The 17,867-nt window shown below is 38.5% G+C and overlaps 4 protein-coding genes across 7 annotated transcripts; 2 read left to right on the top strand and 2 right to left on the bottom strand.

Moving 5' to 3' along the window:
* Window positions 1-697: 697 nt before the first annotated feature.
* Smo (smoothened, frizzled class receptor) lies at window positions 698-6,345 on the bottom strand. The gene is made up of 8 exons (XM_076425327.1): window positions 6,111-6,345; window positions 5,579-5,896; window positions 4,287-4,727; window positions 4,046-4,218; window positions 3,497-3,837; window positions 2,828-3,029; window positions 2,565-2,735; window positions 698-2,491 (listed from the first exon to the last, which is right to left on the bottom strand). Exons 2-8 carry the CDS (start codon window positions 5,894-5,896, stop codon window positions 1,210-1,212), a joined length of 2,928 nt encoding a protein of 975 aa, XP_076281442.1. The 5' UTR covers window positions 6,111-6,345; the 3' UTR covers window positions 698-1,209.
* An 822-nt stretch (window positions 6,346-7,167) lies between these two features.
* LOC143209562 (dyslexia-associated protein KIAA0319) lies at window positions 7,168-12,907 on the top strand. Of its 2 annotated transcripts, XM_076425370.1 has the most exons (15): window positions 7,168-7,607; window positions 8,332-8,746; window positions 8,813-8,985; window positions 9,134-9,511; window positions 9,587-9,812; window positions 9,933-10,306; window positions 10,384-10,495; window positions 10,668-10,816; window positions 10,893-11,083; window positions 11,151-11,250; window positions 11,318-11,638; window positions 11,716-11,817; window positions 12,279-12,464; window positions 12,537-12,635; window positions 12,767-12,907. In XM_076425370.1, exons 2-15 carry the CDS (start codon window positions 8,337-8,339, stop codon window positions 12,781-12,783), a joined length of 2,838 nt encoding a protein of 945 aa, XP_076281485.1. In that variant the 5' UTR covers window positions 7,168-7,607; window positions 8,332-8,336; the 3' UTR covers window positions 12,784-12,907. The 2 variants fall into 2 exon arrangements, with proteins under 2 accessions (XP_076281485.1, XP_076281476.1); XM_076425361.1 differs by lacking the exon at window positions 12,767-12,907 and having other exon boundaries at window positions 12,537-12,685.
* Window positions 11,651-17,302, bottom strand: LOC143211215 (uncharacterized). Its single transcript, XM_076428683.1, has 4 exons — window positions 17,289-17,302; window positions 16,880-17,124; window positions 16,682-16,810; window positions 11,651-16,237 (listed from the first exon to the last, which is right to left on the bottom strand). Exons 1-4 carry the CDS (start codon window positions 17,300-17,302, stop codon window positions 16,107-16,109), a joined length of 519 nt encoding a protein of 172 aa, XP_076284798.1. The 3' UTR covers window positions 11,651-16,106.
* LOC143209822 (E3 ubiquitin-protein ligase TRIM45) lies at window positions 13,449-15,788 on the top strand. 3 transcript variants are annotated; one of them, XM_076426008.1, is made up of 6 exons: window positions 13,449-13,603; window positions 13,789-14,000; window positions 14,281-14,543; window positions 14,613-14,830; window positions 14,953-15,153; window positions 15,558-15,788. In XM_076426008.1, exons 2-6 carry the CDS (start codon window positions 13,813-13,815, stop codon window positions 15,786-15,788), a joined length of 1,101 nt encoding a protein of 366 aa, XP_076282123.1. In that variant the 5' UTR covers window positions 13,449-13,603; window positions 13,789-13,812. The 3 variants fall into 3 exon arrangements, with proteins under 3 accessions (XP_076282123.1, XP_076282141.1, XP_076282132.1); XM_076426026.1 differs by having other exon boundaries at window positions 13,483-13,603; window positions 13,837-14,000; XM_076426017.1 differs by lacking the exon at window positions 13,449-13,603 and having other exon boundaries at window positions 13,626-14,000.
* Window positions 17,303-17,867: the final 565 nt, after the last annotated feature.

Below are 17,867 nucleotides of genomic sequence, written 5' to 3'. Positions count from 1 at the left end.
TAGGCGTTTGTCACTCTGTGAAAAAATTCACAAAGATTACCGACGGCTACACACGTTCGAGCGAACGATACAAGTTGGCATGTGTTACGGTTACCACGGATAATTTAGGGCAGGGCAGAGATAGTTTCATTGAATATCAATTATCGATAACCGGGTATAGACCCTTTCTATAATTAAACGAGGTTAGGCACGTATAGCGTGACGACTGAGATCTCTCAAAATATTAATACGATACTAGGAAATATTGTTATACGAAGTTGGAGAGGTTTTTCTAGTAGCCATACACTCTCTCAAAGAAAATCTCAAGGCTTATTCATTTTTCTAGAGGAAGATTTTCTTGTCACGAATTCTCCAACTTGGGTTAGAAAATATTTTTCAATCCTATTATCTACAGAAATAATCACCGATTCCGTTTTCTATCGTGCTGCGTGCCTGCATTTTTTATAGAGGTATTGTCAGCGAGATTAAAAGACAGAACACTTCTATGAAGTTCGTCGATTCATGAATAATCTCTCATTAAATTATTTATAGATGATATTTCGCGCGAGAATTGTTACGAGTTACTTTTTAAGATTTATGAAATTGCTATTTTCTAGAATTAATGGTCAATCATCGTATTCAGCACACATTTATTCGCATGAATCATTTAAAAAAGAAAACGAAAAAAATGGTCGGTATAGTAACAACAAGTTCAGAATGTTCGTAAAAAATATTTGTATATAATCTAAGTACTGTAGGATGTACACATTGTAAAATACTGTAATGTACAGAGCAATATTAAAGCTAAATTGAAATCGTTCAATATAAAATAAAAAAAAACAGGGAAAAAATGTTGCGATACGTGTATAACTTTCGGTGTTATCGTAAATTCTGAATTATTTTACTACTAGGGTCGAGATCTTGTTTGTCGGTAATAAAACATATAAAAGTAACAATATGTGGCGTTGCGTCCGAGTTATTTACACATTGAGATTATCCTATTGCACTTTTAAATATACAGTCGCGGACAACGAATATAAATCTACGAATATCATGCGATCTTAGCACTAATTAGAATATCGTACAACTTCGATTTCTTTTTCAGGAAACGTTGTAACCACAGGTAAAAAAGGTAGTAGAGAAAAAAGAGTTAACAGCGCAGTCGTTGCTAAACGAATAGAGGAACAGTTCATACCAATCGCTTGGTCGCAGTCACTTCCTTAATCTAATCTACACAGCAATGTTTTTGCTCTTGCCTAATTGCGGCGAAATTTGCGTCCCCTTTGAGCTGCAATGCCGACTATTAATGATCTCGTCTATGCTTTGCTTCAACTCCTCCATCTCTAAAATGTCTAAGGGAAGCGACGTTTGCGTCGCCATTTCCCGAGCATTGGCGTTCTGCACGTCCGGTTTCAGTCTCGTTAATTCCGGACAACACGAGTTCAAACTGGACGCCAGATTCCCCATTCCCGCTTTCTTATACGCCTCTATTATATCACTTTCATTTTTCAATTTAATATCATTGGATTCTTGAAACAGGTGTTTCAAAATCGCCTCGTCTTGAAGGAAATATTTACTCCTGTGACCTTCCCTGCTTCTTCGAACGCTCTCATAACTCTTCGAGCTCTTGTTGCTAGTTTTACTTTTGCTACGCTCGTGCGGCTCTTCGGGCTCCAACATCTTCGTCTCCTCTTCCGCTTGACTATCGTCAGTCTCGCTGTCTTGATCCTCCTGATCATCCTTCTCAATATTCCCGCACTCAATGTCCATATCATTTCCCGTGACACCTTGATGCTGCTTTTCGCTACTGATCTCCTCACTGTTGCTGTGTCCTGGGAATAAGAATGGTAGTAGCGTATTCACATTCTTCCCGTCGAACAGTTTCGGGTTCAACGCTCGTTCATCCAGACCGGCGATCGCCGAACGTCTCTTCATATTCGGCACCTGAATCGCTGGCATCCTCGAGTCCCCGCCTATAGTCAACGCTGACAGTATTTGAGCGCCGAGTTGACTCTCCTGCGACGTGGTGCTCCCTCTCCTGAACAACGGGCCCACTTTGCCAGATCTCGATTTCCTGAAGTCCCGACGTCGCTTCCCTCGCCGACCTCGGGAACTACTAGCTACCTTGCGCGTTGTCTTCAGCTCTGCTATTTGCACGGATATTTGCGAGTCCAACGAGTTCCTGCGAGACTCCACCGACACACGACGTACGCTGAAACTGATCTCGGAGTCCACAGAGTTTCTCCGATTACTGGACACCGAGCCCGTTCCACCGACCAGCGCGCATCTACGCGTAACTAATTTCGGCAAAGCGGCAGCCCATGTCGAGCTGAAGTCTTGAGACGCTACCGAGTTCAAATCAAAGTTCAAACCGACCGGATCCTCGTGCGTGTTGTGGAAACTGATGGATAGGCGACCGGCATTGTTGAAAGTTTTCCTTTTCGCAAACGCTTGCGCGATCACCTTGTGCTTCTTCAGTCTGATCGGCTCTTCAGTCTCGCAATTGAACGTTCTGAAACGAAACGAAATGATTGATACATGTGGAATAGTACTTTGATAAACGAATATGGAATGTGAGGTTCTACCGTCGCAGAAATCTGGTCCACGTGTCCACGGTCGAACTAGTCCACACCCACGAAGACATGAGAATACCAGAGAAAAATGGTAGAAGTAAATGTAGCTGCATCTTAGCTGCACTCGGTCGGACCTCCATTTTGCATTCGGAAATGTCCAAGTATTTTGTCGTTATCGCACATCTGTGGATGAAAAACAGTCTATTGAAAAAATTCTTGCAAAAAAGTTTTGCATAGAGAACTGTGTCTAGATATTTGATGAACGTTGTTCTTACATCGTATAGTTTCTGAAGCTCTGACGCCACTGCCACGAATGTTGGAACTCGTAAATGTGACAATAAAATGTCACCACGACTGCGGCGAACGTGAAAATCGAAAAGAGACCCATACGCACTATGGTCTCGCGTATTTTAGCGCTCGCCCTTTCGGATATGATTTCTTGACTGGTTATCTTCAATCGTATCAGAGTAATGAGTCCTGGAAGAGTTACAGTATTAATTTTGTACGCGATAAAAATTAGTAGGATCTAGGGTAAAGGTACTAGTTACCGAATATTTAGCGACGACTTGGAAGTTTTTTATTAATTTGAAGGCATTGTGTGTAATTTATTTTGCATTATCTGTGATAAACGATTGATGATCGACCTTTCTTCTGTATCGTGAAATTTTTCTGGACGATTTTGTTAAAAAGCAATTGAAATATTAACGAAGTGGAAACATCGATTTTATTTTTAAAAATAAAGTAATACTAGGTACTTCATGTTATTTTTATTAATTTCTAAAAAGTATGTTTTGTGTCCGGTAGCTGGTACCCTTACCCTAAGTCTTAAGCAGTTACGAAAAAAATACTTACAGCTTACAATCTTTAGGAATGCATATAAACAATATATCTTATTATTTTAATTACGGAAAACTTATACAGATAAATATAAACTTGAAAATTACCTCTGGATAAAAAGTATCCTCCGGCTACTAAAACGATTAGCACAGGACCAAGCAGAAACCAGGCTCTAATTGTGTGGTTGGCATAACCGACGAAACATATACCGGTCACGCTGTTTCCATCTATCTCTCCTAACGCCATAATGGTTACTGTTAATACGAGAGGCAAACACCAAGCTATCAAGTGGAAATAAGCGCCCTTCTTGTCGATCCTGTCTTGAATTTTGCCAAGTGCTTGGAAACTCATGTGCCAAGCATACGTCAGAATCACAAACCATACCATAGCTGCCATAAGCGAGTAATATACCAGGACGAATACCACAACGCATAGTAAGTTCTCCCCGCTGAAAATATATTGACAGTTTTATTTGTACCTCTTTTGTCGAGATGAGTCGAGTTCTTGAAAATTCTCTTTAACCCTCGTCTGTTCCTTGCGTTAATTTTCCCGAAATTTTAATATTATTAATATTTAACACTAAACCTACCACGAGCGATCAAATGACCCATTTTGATTTTTTATTTGACAATTATTGAGATTGAGTTAATATTTACCTAGGTTCGCTCATTCTCAATGTTCCATCTTTACGGCACACTATCACCTCTCTGCTGCCATTCATAAATTGAGCCAGCCATCCAACACAGGATATCATGAAGCAACAATTTATATAGAATATGACCAAGGCTGGATATTTGTTTGCGCTCCTCCAATCGATTAAAAATGTTACCTAAAATATAATCAATCAGTCAGATTGAGATATACATAAAAAGAATCGTTTAGTTTTATTGTACCCACAACTGTAAACAGGTTGAAAGAGCCACAAATTCCTGCTGCCCAAGCGATGAAAGAATGAATCTGCTTGTGCTCGTCCGGCGTAAACAAAGGGTCATTGCACTGTGTCCCACAACTTTCGACTCCTTCGAAGATTGCCAGTGCATTGTCGGTTGGGACAAGAGGTTTCAGACACTTGCCCGAGATGTTGAATTTCAGTTCCCTGATGTCGTTTTTGCATAATCTTGGGAACAGCTCTGTATTGTCGCATTTGATGAAGCTTGGCCAGATCGTTTGATTGAATACAATCCTGCAGGGGCCCGAAACTATCTTGCACATCTCTTGAGAGGGCAAGTCCACAGTGTCGTTGATGCATTTTGGCATGAATATAGAGCACAACAGGGGTTGAACAACTGCCCAACACTTTGGTATGTGCCGCAATGCTTGTAGCACTTGCAATCTTTCCTGTAAAGTAAAGCAACGATATACAAGGTATTCCAATTTAATTTTTTACACTCTGAGCTATTTTAACTCTAAAATTAAACATTTCTTCCGACCTAGAATATCTCCATTCCCTATTACGTTGGTATAATACCTCATACAATGCCTAAATGTTCAGTAAGTGATTAGTAATTTAAAAACTGCTAGAATATAAAATCCCACAGAATTTAGTGCAATTTTTATTTATTTCAGATCTGCAAAGGCTACTACTACTGAAAATAAGATTTTATTTTATTCTATCTTCTCTCTCTCTCTTAAAATTCATCTCTACGAACATTGAAAATTGCATAAAACATCCACAGTCTAGTGATTAGATACCAACATATTTAATAAATGTAAACAATATTTTGGATAATGATACAGCAATTTTTAGTGGCTTCTCAGAGTCATCATTTGAGTGCTAATGGTTAAACAAGATGCACTAATTTTTATATAAATAATTTTTTCTGTTGTCCTTTAGATAACCTTCAGTTCCACAATTTTTAGAATACCCTGTGCATCGCTTGAACACAGATTAGAAAAGATTTTGTCAACCAATTGTACACAGCAGTCAGAATTTACTTCAGGTAGAACTGCAGGACAGAGTAACTGTAAATCACATGGATATAGAAATTGCAATAGAAGAATCAGGACAGGAAATACCTGAGGTGACTTTAAATAGGGACCCTGTATACCTGAGCCACCCAGGTAATTCTCCAAAGGGAAAACTACCTTTTCTTTTATACAAGATTGACCTGTTGAGCTGACTAAAGAGGAACTTGAGGAAAAATGAATTTAATGTTTATATTTATATTTAATAAATGACTACAATATACCTCTATCATATTCTGGGTCATATCTTCGGGTATCAAGTCCAAAGTAGTCCTTGTATATGGTAATCTTGTGCCCATACATGTGCTCTTCTCCAGCTCCACGCATTTTGCAGGTCTTCTACAATTTAAAGGATCTGATGGTAGTTCCCTTATGGGGTACCTTTCCAGCAGGAAACTGGAGTCCTTGATCCGGTGTCTGGCAGTTAAATCCAGAGTGTTCCACGTTGTATTTTCACCATTGGCATTTCCAGGGAAACCGTGCGTCAATTCCGACGACACTCGGTGAAATACGAGTAAACAATAGATCGCCAGAAGTGTCATCTGTAAAAGAAATGAATTTGAATCTGCTCCGTTCGTTTCGGTTAATACTTGTCTACTATCGAGGCGTAATTAGCTTATGGTAATTCATTATTCGGCCTCGCAATCGACGCGCAACGCTCCAGGCCGCTATCAACGCGATTAAAAACAAAACGTCACACGTGTATACGGCGCGCAGATGAACAACGAAAACGTTTCCCGAATAAAAATAGAGTACCTTTGGGCCCTTTGTTCAAGACCAGACACCGATTATATTCTGCCACGGAGGAAGCACTCCGGTCCGTCCGAACAAAGCGTCTTGCATCTTCTACGCCCGCGACAGCCGCATCCAGCATACGAACGCTCGGACCACACACACGTTACGTTCGCTCGCAGGCCACCCACGACGAAGCCGACCGACTCGCTCATACCTCTTTCCGGTGTTTGAATGCTCAGCCGTAAACAGGTTTCGGAATAGTTCGCCAGCGGCGGCTCGATCGCCACTGCGCACTGCCACTCCGCGCACTCGGCGCGGCACATTTGAAATTTCAAATATTCCGCAGAAACCGTATGCACTTAGGGTGGACTTTGCAGTTGAATTACGTAATTTAAATACTAAACTGCGGATCTTTATGCATTTATGAAGAAATTAGTTGGGTGAAATATAAAACAGCAATAGATTAGAAAAATTAAAGAATATATTAAATTTTATTTTCTATAATAAGTAATAAATAAATGAAAAGAGAGCGATAATATTTCTTCATCCACTTTTGTTTGTCATTCCAAGTAATAGCAAAATTACAATAAATATGCGATTCATGCGCTTGAAGCGTGAAACGGAACGCACCCAAAGTATTTTAGCGATTGTACATGCAATAAACTATAACATCACATATAATTTAACTATCTCCAAAAAATTACTATAACAAGCAAACATTGCTTAGCTTAAAATTAGAACAAGGCGTTTCAAAGAAAGAATTTTTTATGCAATCCATAATACGATGTATAGCCGCTGTATAAAGTAATTCCGCTAATTATTATTCAACGGTTCGAAATATAAGACGACCCATAAGCTATTTTGCATATATAATCAGTAATAGCTTATAGAACGTTCTGTATTTTTTTATTGAAGAATTTCTCTCCCGTGGAATATTGAAAGTGTAAAGTAATTTGAAATTACTGTAATTTCACGAACGTTCTGTTTATCTGTCAATTATTTTTCCTGTCGCGACATCTGTGCTTTTAATAGGGTGCGCAGGCACGCGCAGGTGATTCAGGCGTGCGGGTTATCAAAACGATAGTAGCGTGGCAAGGAACTGCAAGGAAGTCGGTCGAATGGATTTGTTTTTGCGCGTCTGATGCGTAGTGTCAATTAAACGATATAGCTAATATTTCTTATTGTGGTGGTGTGTGCCATTGACGGACTAAATATTATCGTCGTTAGCCGACCTTTCATTATTCCGGTGCAGCAGGAAATATGATAATTGCCCCTATAGTTGATTAGCTGTTGGCGTTGATAATAACATGCTGCTAATATATGATAAGCCTGTACCGTGTACGTCTGCACACCATTCGGAGTTAATAACGGCGGAACGATCCCACGACAGTCTACGGTCGGTGTTCGATAGTGAACCAATTCCGAAGGTGACAGATGTTTCGTAAAGTAACCTGAAATATTTCCTGGGATCATTTTATCGTTCGACATCTATTTACTTCGTCGTGTGCGAATAAACAGGTAGGAGCATTCTGTCAATGTAAACATTCATTCTTATCGCTCGCTTTTACGTACTTCTACTCGAAATTCATGCACTATCTAACAGTGAGAAAACTTTGCACTCCGAATTATTTTTAAATTTTGTTGCCAACAGTTCCCTACTATTTTATGTAATTGTTTTATTTGATATTTACTTCCAAGGACAGTTCCTTGACTGCTACTTATTTTAAACATTTTGTTTACTAATTATATTACACTAGGTTTACGGTACCCATCAAAATGACGGGTTCCCATATTCTTAATTTGCAATTATTAAGATTGCAAAGATGCTTTCCTGAGGAATTATTTACCAACTTTTTTTCTTTGGGTATACATTTTATTGGAAAAGTAGCTAAAAATTTGGATAGACACATTCTTGTTATGTTTATAAAATAATGTGAAATAGTTATTTCTAGAGCTCTGTACATCTAGTATTAAGTATAGCTCTCAAACTTTGTTGTAATTTATATTTATGGAACTTGTATTTGTTTTCAACTGAAAAATAACTGTTTTATTTACATTTTTTTTTCTTCGATGTCGAGTTACACTCAACAAAAGAGATTTAAAGAAATTATGTAGTAGACTCTGGATGTTTATACATTTGTGAAGAAATTGGTTGGGTGAAATATAAAACAGTAAAAGATTAGAAAAATTTAAGAATACTGTAATGTTGTTTTCAAGTATAAACACTCGATTCTTTTTTCAGTTACAATGCTGGAAATCTTTTATTTGGGACTGTACTTATTACTTTTTGGTAATTGTATTGGCGACTTGTCCGACTGGGACACTAAGTGGCAAATGTTATGTCCCGGTTTGTATCCCAGGGTGTACACAAGCTACACACCTCGAGGAAATCTTTCGAGCGGAATGTACGCTAGTCAGCCACATTTGAACAGCCTTCAACATTGCATCGCTGCCTGCTGCACCAAGCCTAAATGCAACGTGGCCCTTATGCATAACAATACCTGTTACCATCTGCAATGTGAGAACTCCAAGATATGTTTACCTTTATACAGGATCGATCTAGCTAGCGAAAGTCCACCAAGTATGGTGTTAGTGAAGCCTGTAGAAGAGGATGAAATGTGGAGTGAATTATTAAAACACATGCACGAGGATGCTGGGTAAGGAAACAATGTTTTCATAAAAATTTCTAGCAGTTATAGAAATGTTTACAATATATTTTTCAGTCCTCCTCTTATGGATGGTACTGATAGATACCGTATTCTTTTCGGCGGATCAAATGATATGACTTGCATCACTCAAGCGACATGTTCGGAGAACGAAATATGTGTTAAAGATCCAGATAAATCTGATGTCGGTATATGTCAATGCTCCATTGGTTTCAAACACAACATGGAAGGTGTGGTTATTTTTCTAGAAATCGTTTCGCATAGTTAGACTGCCGATCTTTATACAAAGAATTGTTTTCTATCGTAAATGCATAAAATCTGCAGTCTATGTACGATTCTTTGATTTTTCCTTTTCTAATTTGTACGGGTTTGCGGTAGGAGTTTGCGTCCCGGACGAAGATATGGAACTCGGTGTAACACCGCAGATAAAAGCGCAGATTCTAAAAGATTCTACCGCGTCGATAGCGCCGCCGATGAAACGTTTGTTAGTTTCCGCGGTTTCGAAGGAAGTTCGTTTACCAGAAAACGCAGTAACATTGTCTGCCTATACTGTGCCTGCGGAGCAGGAGAATGAGCATTACAATTACGCTTGGAGTCTTCTAAGTCAACCGGAAAGATACACTGGCAGCATGGGCGATCAGAATAGTATGACTGTTAAATTAAGTAACTTGTCCGAGGGTTTATACACGTTTAAGGTGACTGTAAACAGTCCCAATGCTTATGGTGAAGCGTACGCGAACGTTAGCGTTCTACCACGTGAGTTATTCTCGTCAGAAAATTCTCCAACGATCAACGTCATTTGTTAATAACAGACTTTATTATCGTTTACAGCCAAAAGAATAAATCAAGCACCAACAGCCATAATCTCGCCTGCATCGCAAGTCGTAAAACTTCCGAATACCGGAGCTGTGCTAGATGGGTCATCGAGTAAAGATGACGACCGAGTCATTTCTTATCATTGGGAACTGCAACAAGGACCTATTGGTTATCAACCGAGTCTAGTCGATACTCCCACGTTACAGTTGGACAATCTTATTCCTGGCAATTACACTTTTAAGTTAGCACTCTGCTTCGTAAACTATTGTGCATGTAAATTAGTGCGAGAATTTCGAAAAATTTCAAGATTCTCACACACCCCTAGATATACTACGTCAGTTCAATATGTTTACTTTGCTAGGTTGACTGTGGAAGATTCTGATCACATCACGAACTCTACTAGTGCTAACATAACTGTACTGAAAGTAACCGATTATCCTCCTAGCGCGAACGCTGGGCAGGATATAATTATATACTTACCCCAGAATACGCTTACTCTTAATGGTAACTTAAGCACCGACGACCACGGAATCGCGAGCTGGGAGTGGACGAAAAGTCCCTCTGATCAGAACAAAGCGGTAGACATGCAAAACACAAGAACGCCGTACTTACAACTGTCTAATTTAGAAGAGGGAATGTATACGTTCGTGCTAAAAGTAACAGACGACTCCGAGCAGTCTTCGACATCTGAGGTCCACGTGTTTGTAAAACCACCAACGAATAAACCACCCAAAGGTAATGATACGATCTGGAACCACGTATACTTCTATTGCGAATAGAAATGTTTCATCTTATACTTGTATTTTGAACAGCCGATGCCGGCGAAGACATAACGATAGCTCTGCCGGAAACGAAAACTCTATTGGATGGTCACAAAAGTAAAGATGACATTAAAATTGTATCATATCACTGGGAACAAGTCAGGTAAACTTCCATTTTAGATGCTAATCCTTTGCACTCGGAATACTTAAATGTTTAGTAATTTACTAAATATAAACAAATGTAATAATGCAAAAGAAATATATTGAATTACCACCCGAGTGCTAAGGGTTAATCCTCCCGGTATAACATTATAATAAGAAACCTCCTTTAACAGTGGGCCCAGCAATGCAGAGTTCTCTGCTGTTAACGAATCAATTACCAATGTAACAAAACTAACCAAGGGCGACTATGAGTTTAAGTTAACTGTAATCGACGATAACGGGAATAAAGACTCTGATACCGTGAACGTAAAAGTTACGCAAAGTATGCATAAAATACTACCCGAATCTCATCAGATTCCAATGGTTCAAAATGTAATAGAGGTAATTTGATTTTATAGATAAAAATGCACCACCTAAAGCAAACGCGGGAGGCGATCAGGTTGTAATCGCGCCCATCGGTGCCCTGATTATTAATGGTACTCAATCAACCGATGACTTAAGAATCAAGGAATGGATATGGATCAGAGATTCGTCTAGTCTTGCTATTGGTACTGTAATTCAAGATACAGACAAGTCACCGGTTCTTATGGTAATAATATTTAAATTGGATGTGCATTTCAAATAAATGAAATGTCATTGTCATTCTTCAATTTTAGCTAACCGATATCGTCCCAGGTAGATACGTTTTCAGATTGAAAGTAGTGGACGATCAAGGACTGAGTAGCGAAGACACTGTGTCGGTTATAGTGAAGTCAGGTTAGTACAAAGTAAGAGAACCTGCATATCGATGTTCTATAACGAAATTTAAGCAAACTTTTTCTAGATACACAATTGTTACATTTGGTCGAGTTGACATTAAACATCGGAGCGAACATGCTGACAGTGTCTCAAAAGAATTCATTGGTGGTGAAGTTGCAAATGTTGCTGCGGGACGAAGCATCGATTATTGTACGAAACTTAAGAGCGGAACCTCACACTGGCAGAGCAGTGTTGGTGTTTTACGTTGAGAAGAAAGGAGGACAAACGACTATGCCGGGACCGGAAGTGGTTAAGCGGTTGAAAGAAAAACTGAGACAAGACTCCGGACTACTTCAGTTATCTGTCGCCAATATCGACACCGCTGTGTGCCAAAATAATTGTTCGGGTACGTTCATCACTCTAATTCGAGCACTTTAAAAATCCGACTGATTTATCGATATTAGAAAAAAAACATGATTGTAGGTCATGGCGTATGCGACCAAGAGACAAGATCGTGTATGTGTGAGGCATTCTGGATGCAGAATTTAATACAGAAATATTTCGGTAACGGTGATTCTAACTGCGGTAAGTTAAATTATATTCGGGTAAACGTTTTCTTGCGTAACCAAAAATTTTTGCCTTTCTCCTATAAATTTTTTCATTTCTCCTATGTTACCCAGTAGATTTGGACGAGAAGATGTGAGAAATCCAAGTTTCGATCCTGAAGGATCAATGATTCAAAAGTTATAAATGTTTAAAGTTGGCACCACAAACACGCGTTGATGCTGATCACGTATTTAGATTCCAAAAACATGGCGGTGCTAACCTGTCACAAACACTGGAAATCGCTCAACTTTAAACATTTATAACTTTCTAACCGTTTATCCTCCATCAATCTACTGGATAACATAGGAAAAAGGCATAAATTTGTAGGAGAAAGGGACAAATTGCTGGTCACGCAAGGAAAAGAGCAGCCCTATATTTGCTAATAAAATATATTACATTTCCGAAAAATTCTAAATAACGGTAGAAATATAATTTTCCAGATTGGAGCATTCTTTACGTGATAATCGCGCTGCTATCTTTGGTTGTGTGTTGGGTTGGTCTGGTATGGGGTTTGGTTTGCTTATGTCAAAGAATATGCACAGGAAAACGACGTTCGCTTCGTGCTAAGAAAAAACCTCCTCGTTATTCCTTGTTACAACCGGAACCGGAAGACGATAGCAGCACGTGTATGATATTCTTATATACTCGTTAACCGAGAATAATTTCGTATTATTAATACTGGCACAATTGTTTTGCAGTTTCGACGCATAAAATGGTACTATCCGAATCAGACACGGACTCCGACGACGTCTTATTCGAACATCGCAAGACGAAAAATAACAGTCAAGCAAGAAACGGTAAATCTCGAAATGGTTTTATTAAAGTGGGTTCTAGAGTGAAAACATGAGGTAACGGATATAATCTTTAAAAAAAGAAATCTAATCGGTGCGTGACGCACCAGATTTCATAAATTGATCTCGTGTTTCAGAGATGTATAGAATATAAGATCTCATTAAGCGACGCACACACGTGTATGTTTGGCCAAAAACGTAAAGAGTACTAGTCACTTACAGGGCTGTAATATTAAGTATGTACCTTAACAAGATTCCATACGATTTCCTCAACCGATGAAATTGCCATCTGTATAAAAGAATTCAACTGACACGGATGTACTTACGTATCCGTTGAAGCGGATACCGAGAACACAGGCTCACTTTCTCTATTTACATCTAGTTCGATGATTTTTCTTCTCGGGATACTAATATCGTTTATCTGTACTGTACAATTGAATTCGAGGCTTTTTTAATTGTGTAATCGTGTAGATGCACCGCTGTTTGTACACACAGGCGGTACCATAGCACAATGATCGAACTTATTCGTTCTTTCACGGCCTTAGAAAGTATTGGAATTAGTATTTATATATAGTAATCATTCCTTAACCATATATCCTTTGTATGTAATACTTGCTCTTTAATATGTATATCATCGATCTTATTTTTACACGTGTATGGATAAATAATAAAATTTGTTATCCATATAGCTGACAGAGTTGTGAATATTACACCTGCAACGTTTATTAATGCATATAGACATTTTAATTTAATGTTTATTAATGAACGATTACGATAACCGTTGCAACTCTGTAACGAATAACGAGTACGATTTGGAATTCGGTACAAAACGGTCGCGTTTCGCTTCGCATGCGCCCGCCTTCGCGTTATTTTTAACTCATTACGCTATGGCAAACGTGAAGTAGTGCAAAAGGTATTTGTATCGTCGAAAACCATCACAGTGCGTGCTGGCAGATAGAATTCTCTTCAACTTGGTAAGTTGAGTTTTATATCAATTCTATGATAGTGTAACGTTCGAAACCAACAAATCATTTTGCATTTTATGCGCTTGGTTCCATTCGTGAATATTTCAATCTGTATTTACTCTTTTGGGAATGATGAAAATTAACGACGACTGGTTTGCGTATCTATAATTAATTCGTACAATATTGTGCGTTAGCTTTGACACCCTGACAGTGTGTTTATGGATTTTGTCAAATGCTCCAAGTGTCGGTTAACAAGTTGCTGCGGTGAAAGAACGTCGATGGATGAGGAGAACGAGAACAACGGATTTAATACTCAAGATTGTACATTCCCCAAACGAAGAAATAAAGTGGCGGATACCCAACCGGCCGTTAATGCAGATCCACAGGCTTTCGCTAAAAGCGTTCGGTAAAAACTATTTTTAATTGACTTGGTACACTGCCGACTATTCCGAGACTATTATTGCACTTTTTCCCACCGCGTACGAAATTTTTACTATCATCGGATATTCTAAAGATGGACACCTCTGTCGTTGATTTCGTACACCGAGTTTGCGCGATTCCAAGCAAGACGATGAATCATTCTGTGATTACAAAATTAGAGTGTAGAAAACAGTACAACAGAGACACAACTTCACCAGTCTGTTTCTATATAGTAGTACGTTATTTTCTGTTTCTCTTTTATTTAGTTATGATGTGTATTCAAAAGTGCCCATCTCTTGGAACACGAACGGGACAAATTCCATGTGCGAACCTTCCTCTGAATCATCTTACAATGCAAAGGATCGAGTAAGTAATGAGTACACCCAAGAAGAGATCTTTTCTTCCCTTCAGACAGGGGAAGATAAAGACTTCCGGTGTCCTAGATGCGGTAAAAGGATGCACGAGCCAAGACTCTTGCCATGCTTGCATCCTATATGTTCGTTGTGTGTTTCAGAATTACTAAACAAACGTAAGTGACACAGAGTTATGAATTACAATCGCGAGATATTTTGTTGATATATGTTTCTGTGGGCTCTAGGTTCCTGTAATTCCCCGAAAATGATAAAAGTCAACAATTCACGAGAGAGGAAAAGTAATTTCCATGAACTGTGTCCTTTATGTGATTTTCGATTGCCGACCGTTGGTTCTCCGATACCTCCTCCACATTATCCTCTTCAACATCGATTAGTTATGGACGCTATACGCTGCAGACTTGCAAACAGAGTTCTCTGTGATGTTTGCACGGATGAAGTGGTTGTAAGCATTAGTATTCTTATCCTTTAGCCAATGCGGTTTAGTTAAACACAGCGTGTCCCACTAACTCTGCGATAAGGCGATAATTGTGTTGATGTAGTTGATATAAACATTGCTTTTTAAAGGCGTCGGTCCAATGTTCCACGTGCCTCCGCAATTTCTGCACAGAGTGCGGTATGGAACATCAACAGCTAATCACCATGGAGCTTAAGCCATCGAAGCACAAGATAAGGCCGCTTTGGGAAGCTACCAAATTGCGGCGTACCACGCTATGTCAAAAACATCCTACGCATGCATTGAGATTTTATTGTATCGCGTGCCAACAGGTTCACGATCCTTTTATCATACTGTTAAAGGGGTAGACTCGTTTCCAGGATTCTCATTTCTCGATAATGGGGTTTCTCAGTAGTCAAAAGAGCTAGATAACAGATCAGTCTAGGCCGCAGGCGCCCTCAAAAATCCTGTTTTTACGTTTACTGCGCAGCATGTAGCTGTCGCAGCTTTATGCTTCCAAATAATGCAACTTACGCCTTGTAATCGTAAAATAGGACTTTTGAGGGCGATTGAGGCCTAGATTGATCTCTTATCCTAGCGCTTTCGACTACTGAAAAACCGCATCTTTGCATTATCGAGAAATGAGAAGGCGCATCACGCACCCTTGCGATCCTAGAAACGAGTCTATTCCCTTAAATCATTTACGAGCGATTTTAATCAAGCTATTTCCTTTTAGGTAACATGTAAGGAATGTATGTGGAGTACTCAACACCGCGGCCACGCCAGCGAAAATGCATCCGGAGCTGGGAGAAGGATTGCTCTATACTTGACGACAGTATTGCAAAAGGCGAAAGCACTTTTGGATGTGCTTCTGACACAGTACGATCGAAATACGCTTTTAAATACTACCTTCGAAGAAACGAAAGATTCTTTTGTTTTGATGGACTATCGGTATGTTATCTCATAGTATTTATTCAAGATTTAGATTGATATACACCCATTCGGAGAAACGGACTGAGAAAAGATTTTTGTCAACGAACAAGTCAAATATAGGTATGAATTGTCATGTGATGTTATAAACGATAGGTTTAAAGCAACAATATAAGACTGTCATTTGAGGTACCGTGTAAAATGTTCACGAAAATGTTAGGGGCGGTATGTTCAACTGCATATGCAACGACATTCCATTCTATGGCGTTTTGTATTGCTATTTGTATTCAATAAAGACTGATGTACAAAAATAGTGATATACATACAAATATACATATATGTATCATGAACAGCATCAAACTAGCAGCTGGTGCACGTATCTTTGGAGTGCCAAACAACGTCCGTGTCTCAAAACTGATCCACAGCAAGACCAATGGCTGACACCTGGATGTCCTACATGACCGTGTCCACAACCTTGATATCCACCTTTAATTAAATAACCATATTGTATACAATATTAACCGGTAGTGCTTCATTATTAAACTGTGGACGTTTATGCAATTTGCAATTTTTATAGACGAATTTTAAGAAAGTGAAATCAGATAAAATCTTATTTTCAGAAGTATGTAGTAGCCTTTTCTGGTCTAATTGTAAGATAAATGTAAATCGTATTAGATTCAGCCAAATTTTACATTTTAGCATTTTCCGAAAATTTTCAGAATCCATAAATGCATAAAGATCTGCAATCTATTCATTATATTATTCAAGAAATATGTATTATCAGTAGAGGCGTGCGAGAATCCGAAAGTATCGGGTCGAGAATTTTATTTGGAATCTCAGCACAGGTTCTCAAAAATTTTCAGAATTATTCTCCGGAGTTCTAACCATTGGGTACCCGACATTTTTGGGTTCTCGCACGCTTTTAATTACCAGGCATAATTCCTCTGCAACCGCAGGTAGCTTCTTTCTTTCCCCCACTCGAACAAAATGTACAACAATGATATACACCACTGTGAGAAGACTTCACTACCAATATCCTAGCATTTTCATAAGTTTTCTCTAAAAGAGTTGGTCATTGTTGAAAAAGTACATCGAAAGATAAATAATTATGTTTTAAATACAACTTGCCTACTGATGTATTAAACACTCCCAGAATCTTAAATCTTGTTATTATCGTGTTAGCAAGACTCAATATTTCAACATCAGAACCATCGGAAATTAATTCATTCGTGAGGAAAATAGCATCGAGAAGATGTCTCGCTCTATTCAATCTATCGAATTCTTGGATTCTTTCTTGAGCTTGTCTCGCATGGAACGACAATGGATCGTACTTCCATGCGTTTGCCTCTTCGTTTACGGGTCCATCGGAATATCTGTTCGGAGTAAATGATTATCTTATACATTGATATTTTACTACATGAAATCTCAGTATGTTCTCTCAACGATTAATAAAGAATTGTCATGTGATGTATATACTTTAATTCTCTATTTATATATATATGTGTATATATATAAAGTAGTATATAATTATATATACTTTGTTATTGTCATTTGAGGTACAAGCTATTCACTCCTTCGTTAAAAGCCTATAACTTACATAATTACAATTATAATCTATTGCTATGATATTCTCTTAGAATATATGTTCTTTTACAAATAGTTCAGCCAAATACACGTTTGTTCGAAAAGGTACAAAGGTTGTACTTTACACGAATAGCAGCTCCGAGAAGTTTCAAAATTAAACAATACCTTTTTTAAAAGTATGTTCTGGCAGTTTCATGTTCAACTATTTTAATCGATGCATTCATAAAGTTTCATTTCACCTGTTTTACGTATCATCTCCGAATTGTACACTTTCCAGTATTCGTTCTTGAAAACATAAATGACTGTTCTCCTAGTGTGTCGCAGACGTCCCACATTTTAAGTGCCATTGCTGAAGACAGTCAACAAAACGTAGAAATAAGATACCAAACATGTATTTTACAAATATCGTTAAATAATTTTACCTTGATAGAGAAGAATGTGCTGTCTGAATATAAAATATGAGAATGATTTGTTTCTTCGCACGAAATACATAAAATGACATAAATAATAAATGATCTTCACCAATCTTCAC

The sequence above is a fragment of the Lasioglossum baleicum genome, chromosome 1, assembly GCF_051020765.1.
Source record: "Lasioglossum baleicum chromosome 1, iyLasBale1, whole genome shotgun sequence".
NCBI lineage: Eukaryota > Metazoa > Arthropoda > Insecta > Hymenoptera > Halictidae > Lasioglossum > Lasioglossum baleicum.
The sequence above is the reverse complement of the archived record's forward strand: the minus strand, read 5'-3'. Positions and strand labels throughout refer to the sequence as shown.

What these genes read in the sequence shown, in the direction of transcription:
- LOC143211215 (XM_076428683.1), bottom strand. An exon ending in AGTGTTTAATACATCAGTAG is followed by an intron (nt 16,811 to 16,879) that starts GCAAGTTGTATT and finishes CAACTCTTTTAG; the next exon opens with AGAAAACTTATGAAAATGCT. An exon ending in TTGCAGAGGAATTATGCCTG is followed by an intron (nt 16,238 to 16,681) that starts GTAATTAAAAGC and finishes ATTTAATTAAAG; the next exon opens with GTGGATATCAAGGTTGTGGA.
- LOC143209562 (XM_076425361.1), top strand. Translation starts at nt 8,337, where the DNA reads ATGCTGGAAATCTTTTATTTGGGACTGTACTTATTACTTTTTGGTAAT. An exon ending in TTTCAAACACAACATGGAAG is followed by an intron (nt 8,986 to 9,133) that starts GTGTGGTTATTT and finishes GGTTTGCGGTAG; the next exon opens with GAGTTTGCGTCCCGGACGAA. An exon ending in GAACGTTAGCGTTCTACCAC is followed by an intron (nt 9,512 to 9,586) that starts GTGAGTTATTCT and finishes TATCGTTTACAG; the next exon opens with CCAAAAGAATAAATCAAGCA.
- Smo (XM_076425327.1), bottom strand. Translation starts at nt 5,896, where the DNA reads ATGACACTTCTGGCGATCTATTGTTTACTCGTATTTCACCGAGTGTCG. An exon ending in CTTTCAACCTGTTTACAGTT is followed by an intron (nt 4,219 to 4,286) that starts GTGGGTACAATA and finishes ATTATATTTTAG; the next exon opens with GTAACATTTTTAATCGATTG. An exon ending in AGGATACTTTTTATCCAGAG is followed by an intron (nt 3,030 to 3,496) that starts GTAATTTTCAAG and finishes TAACTCTTCCAG; the next exon opens with GACTCATTACTCTGATACGA.
- LOC143209822 (XM_076426008.1), top strand. Translation starts at nt 13,813, where the DNA reads ATGGATTTTGTCAAATGCTCCAAGTGTCGGTTAACAAGTTGCTGCGGT. An exon ending in TTCAGAATTACTAAACAAAC is followed by an intron (nt 14,544 to 14,612) that starts GTAAGTGACACA and finishes TGTGGGCTCTAG; the next exon opens with GTTCCTGTAATTCCCCGAAA. An exon ending in TTTGCACGGATGAAGTGGTT is followed by an intron (nt 14,831 to 14,952) that starts GTAAGCATTAGT and finishes TGCTTTTTAAAG; the next exon opens with GCGTCGGTCCAATGTTCCAC.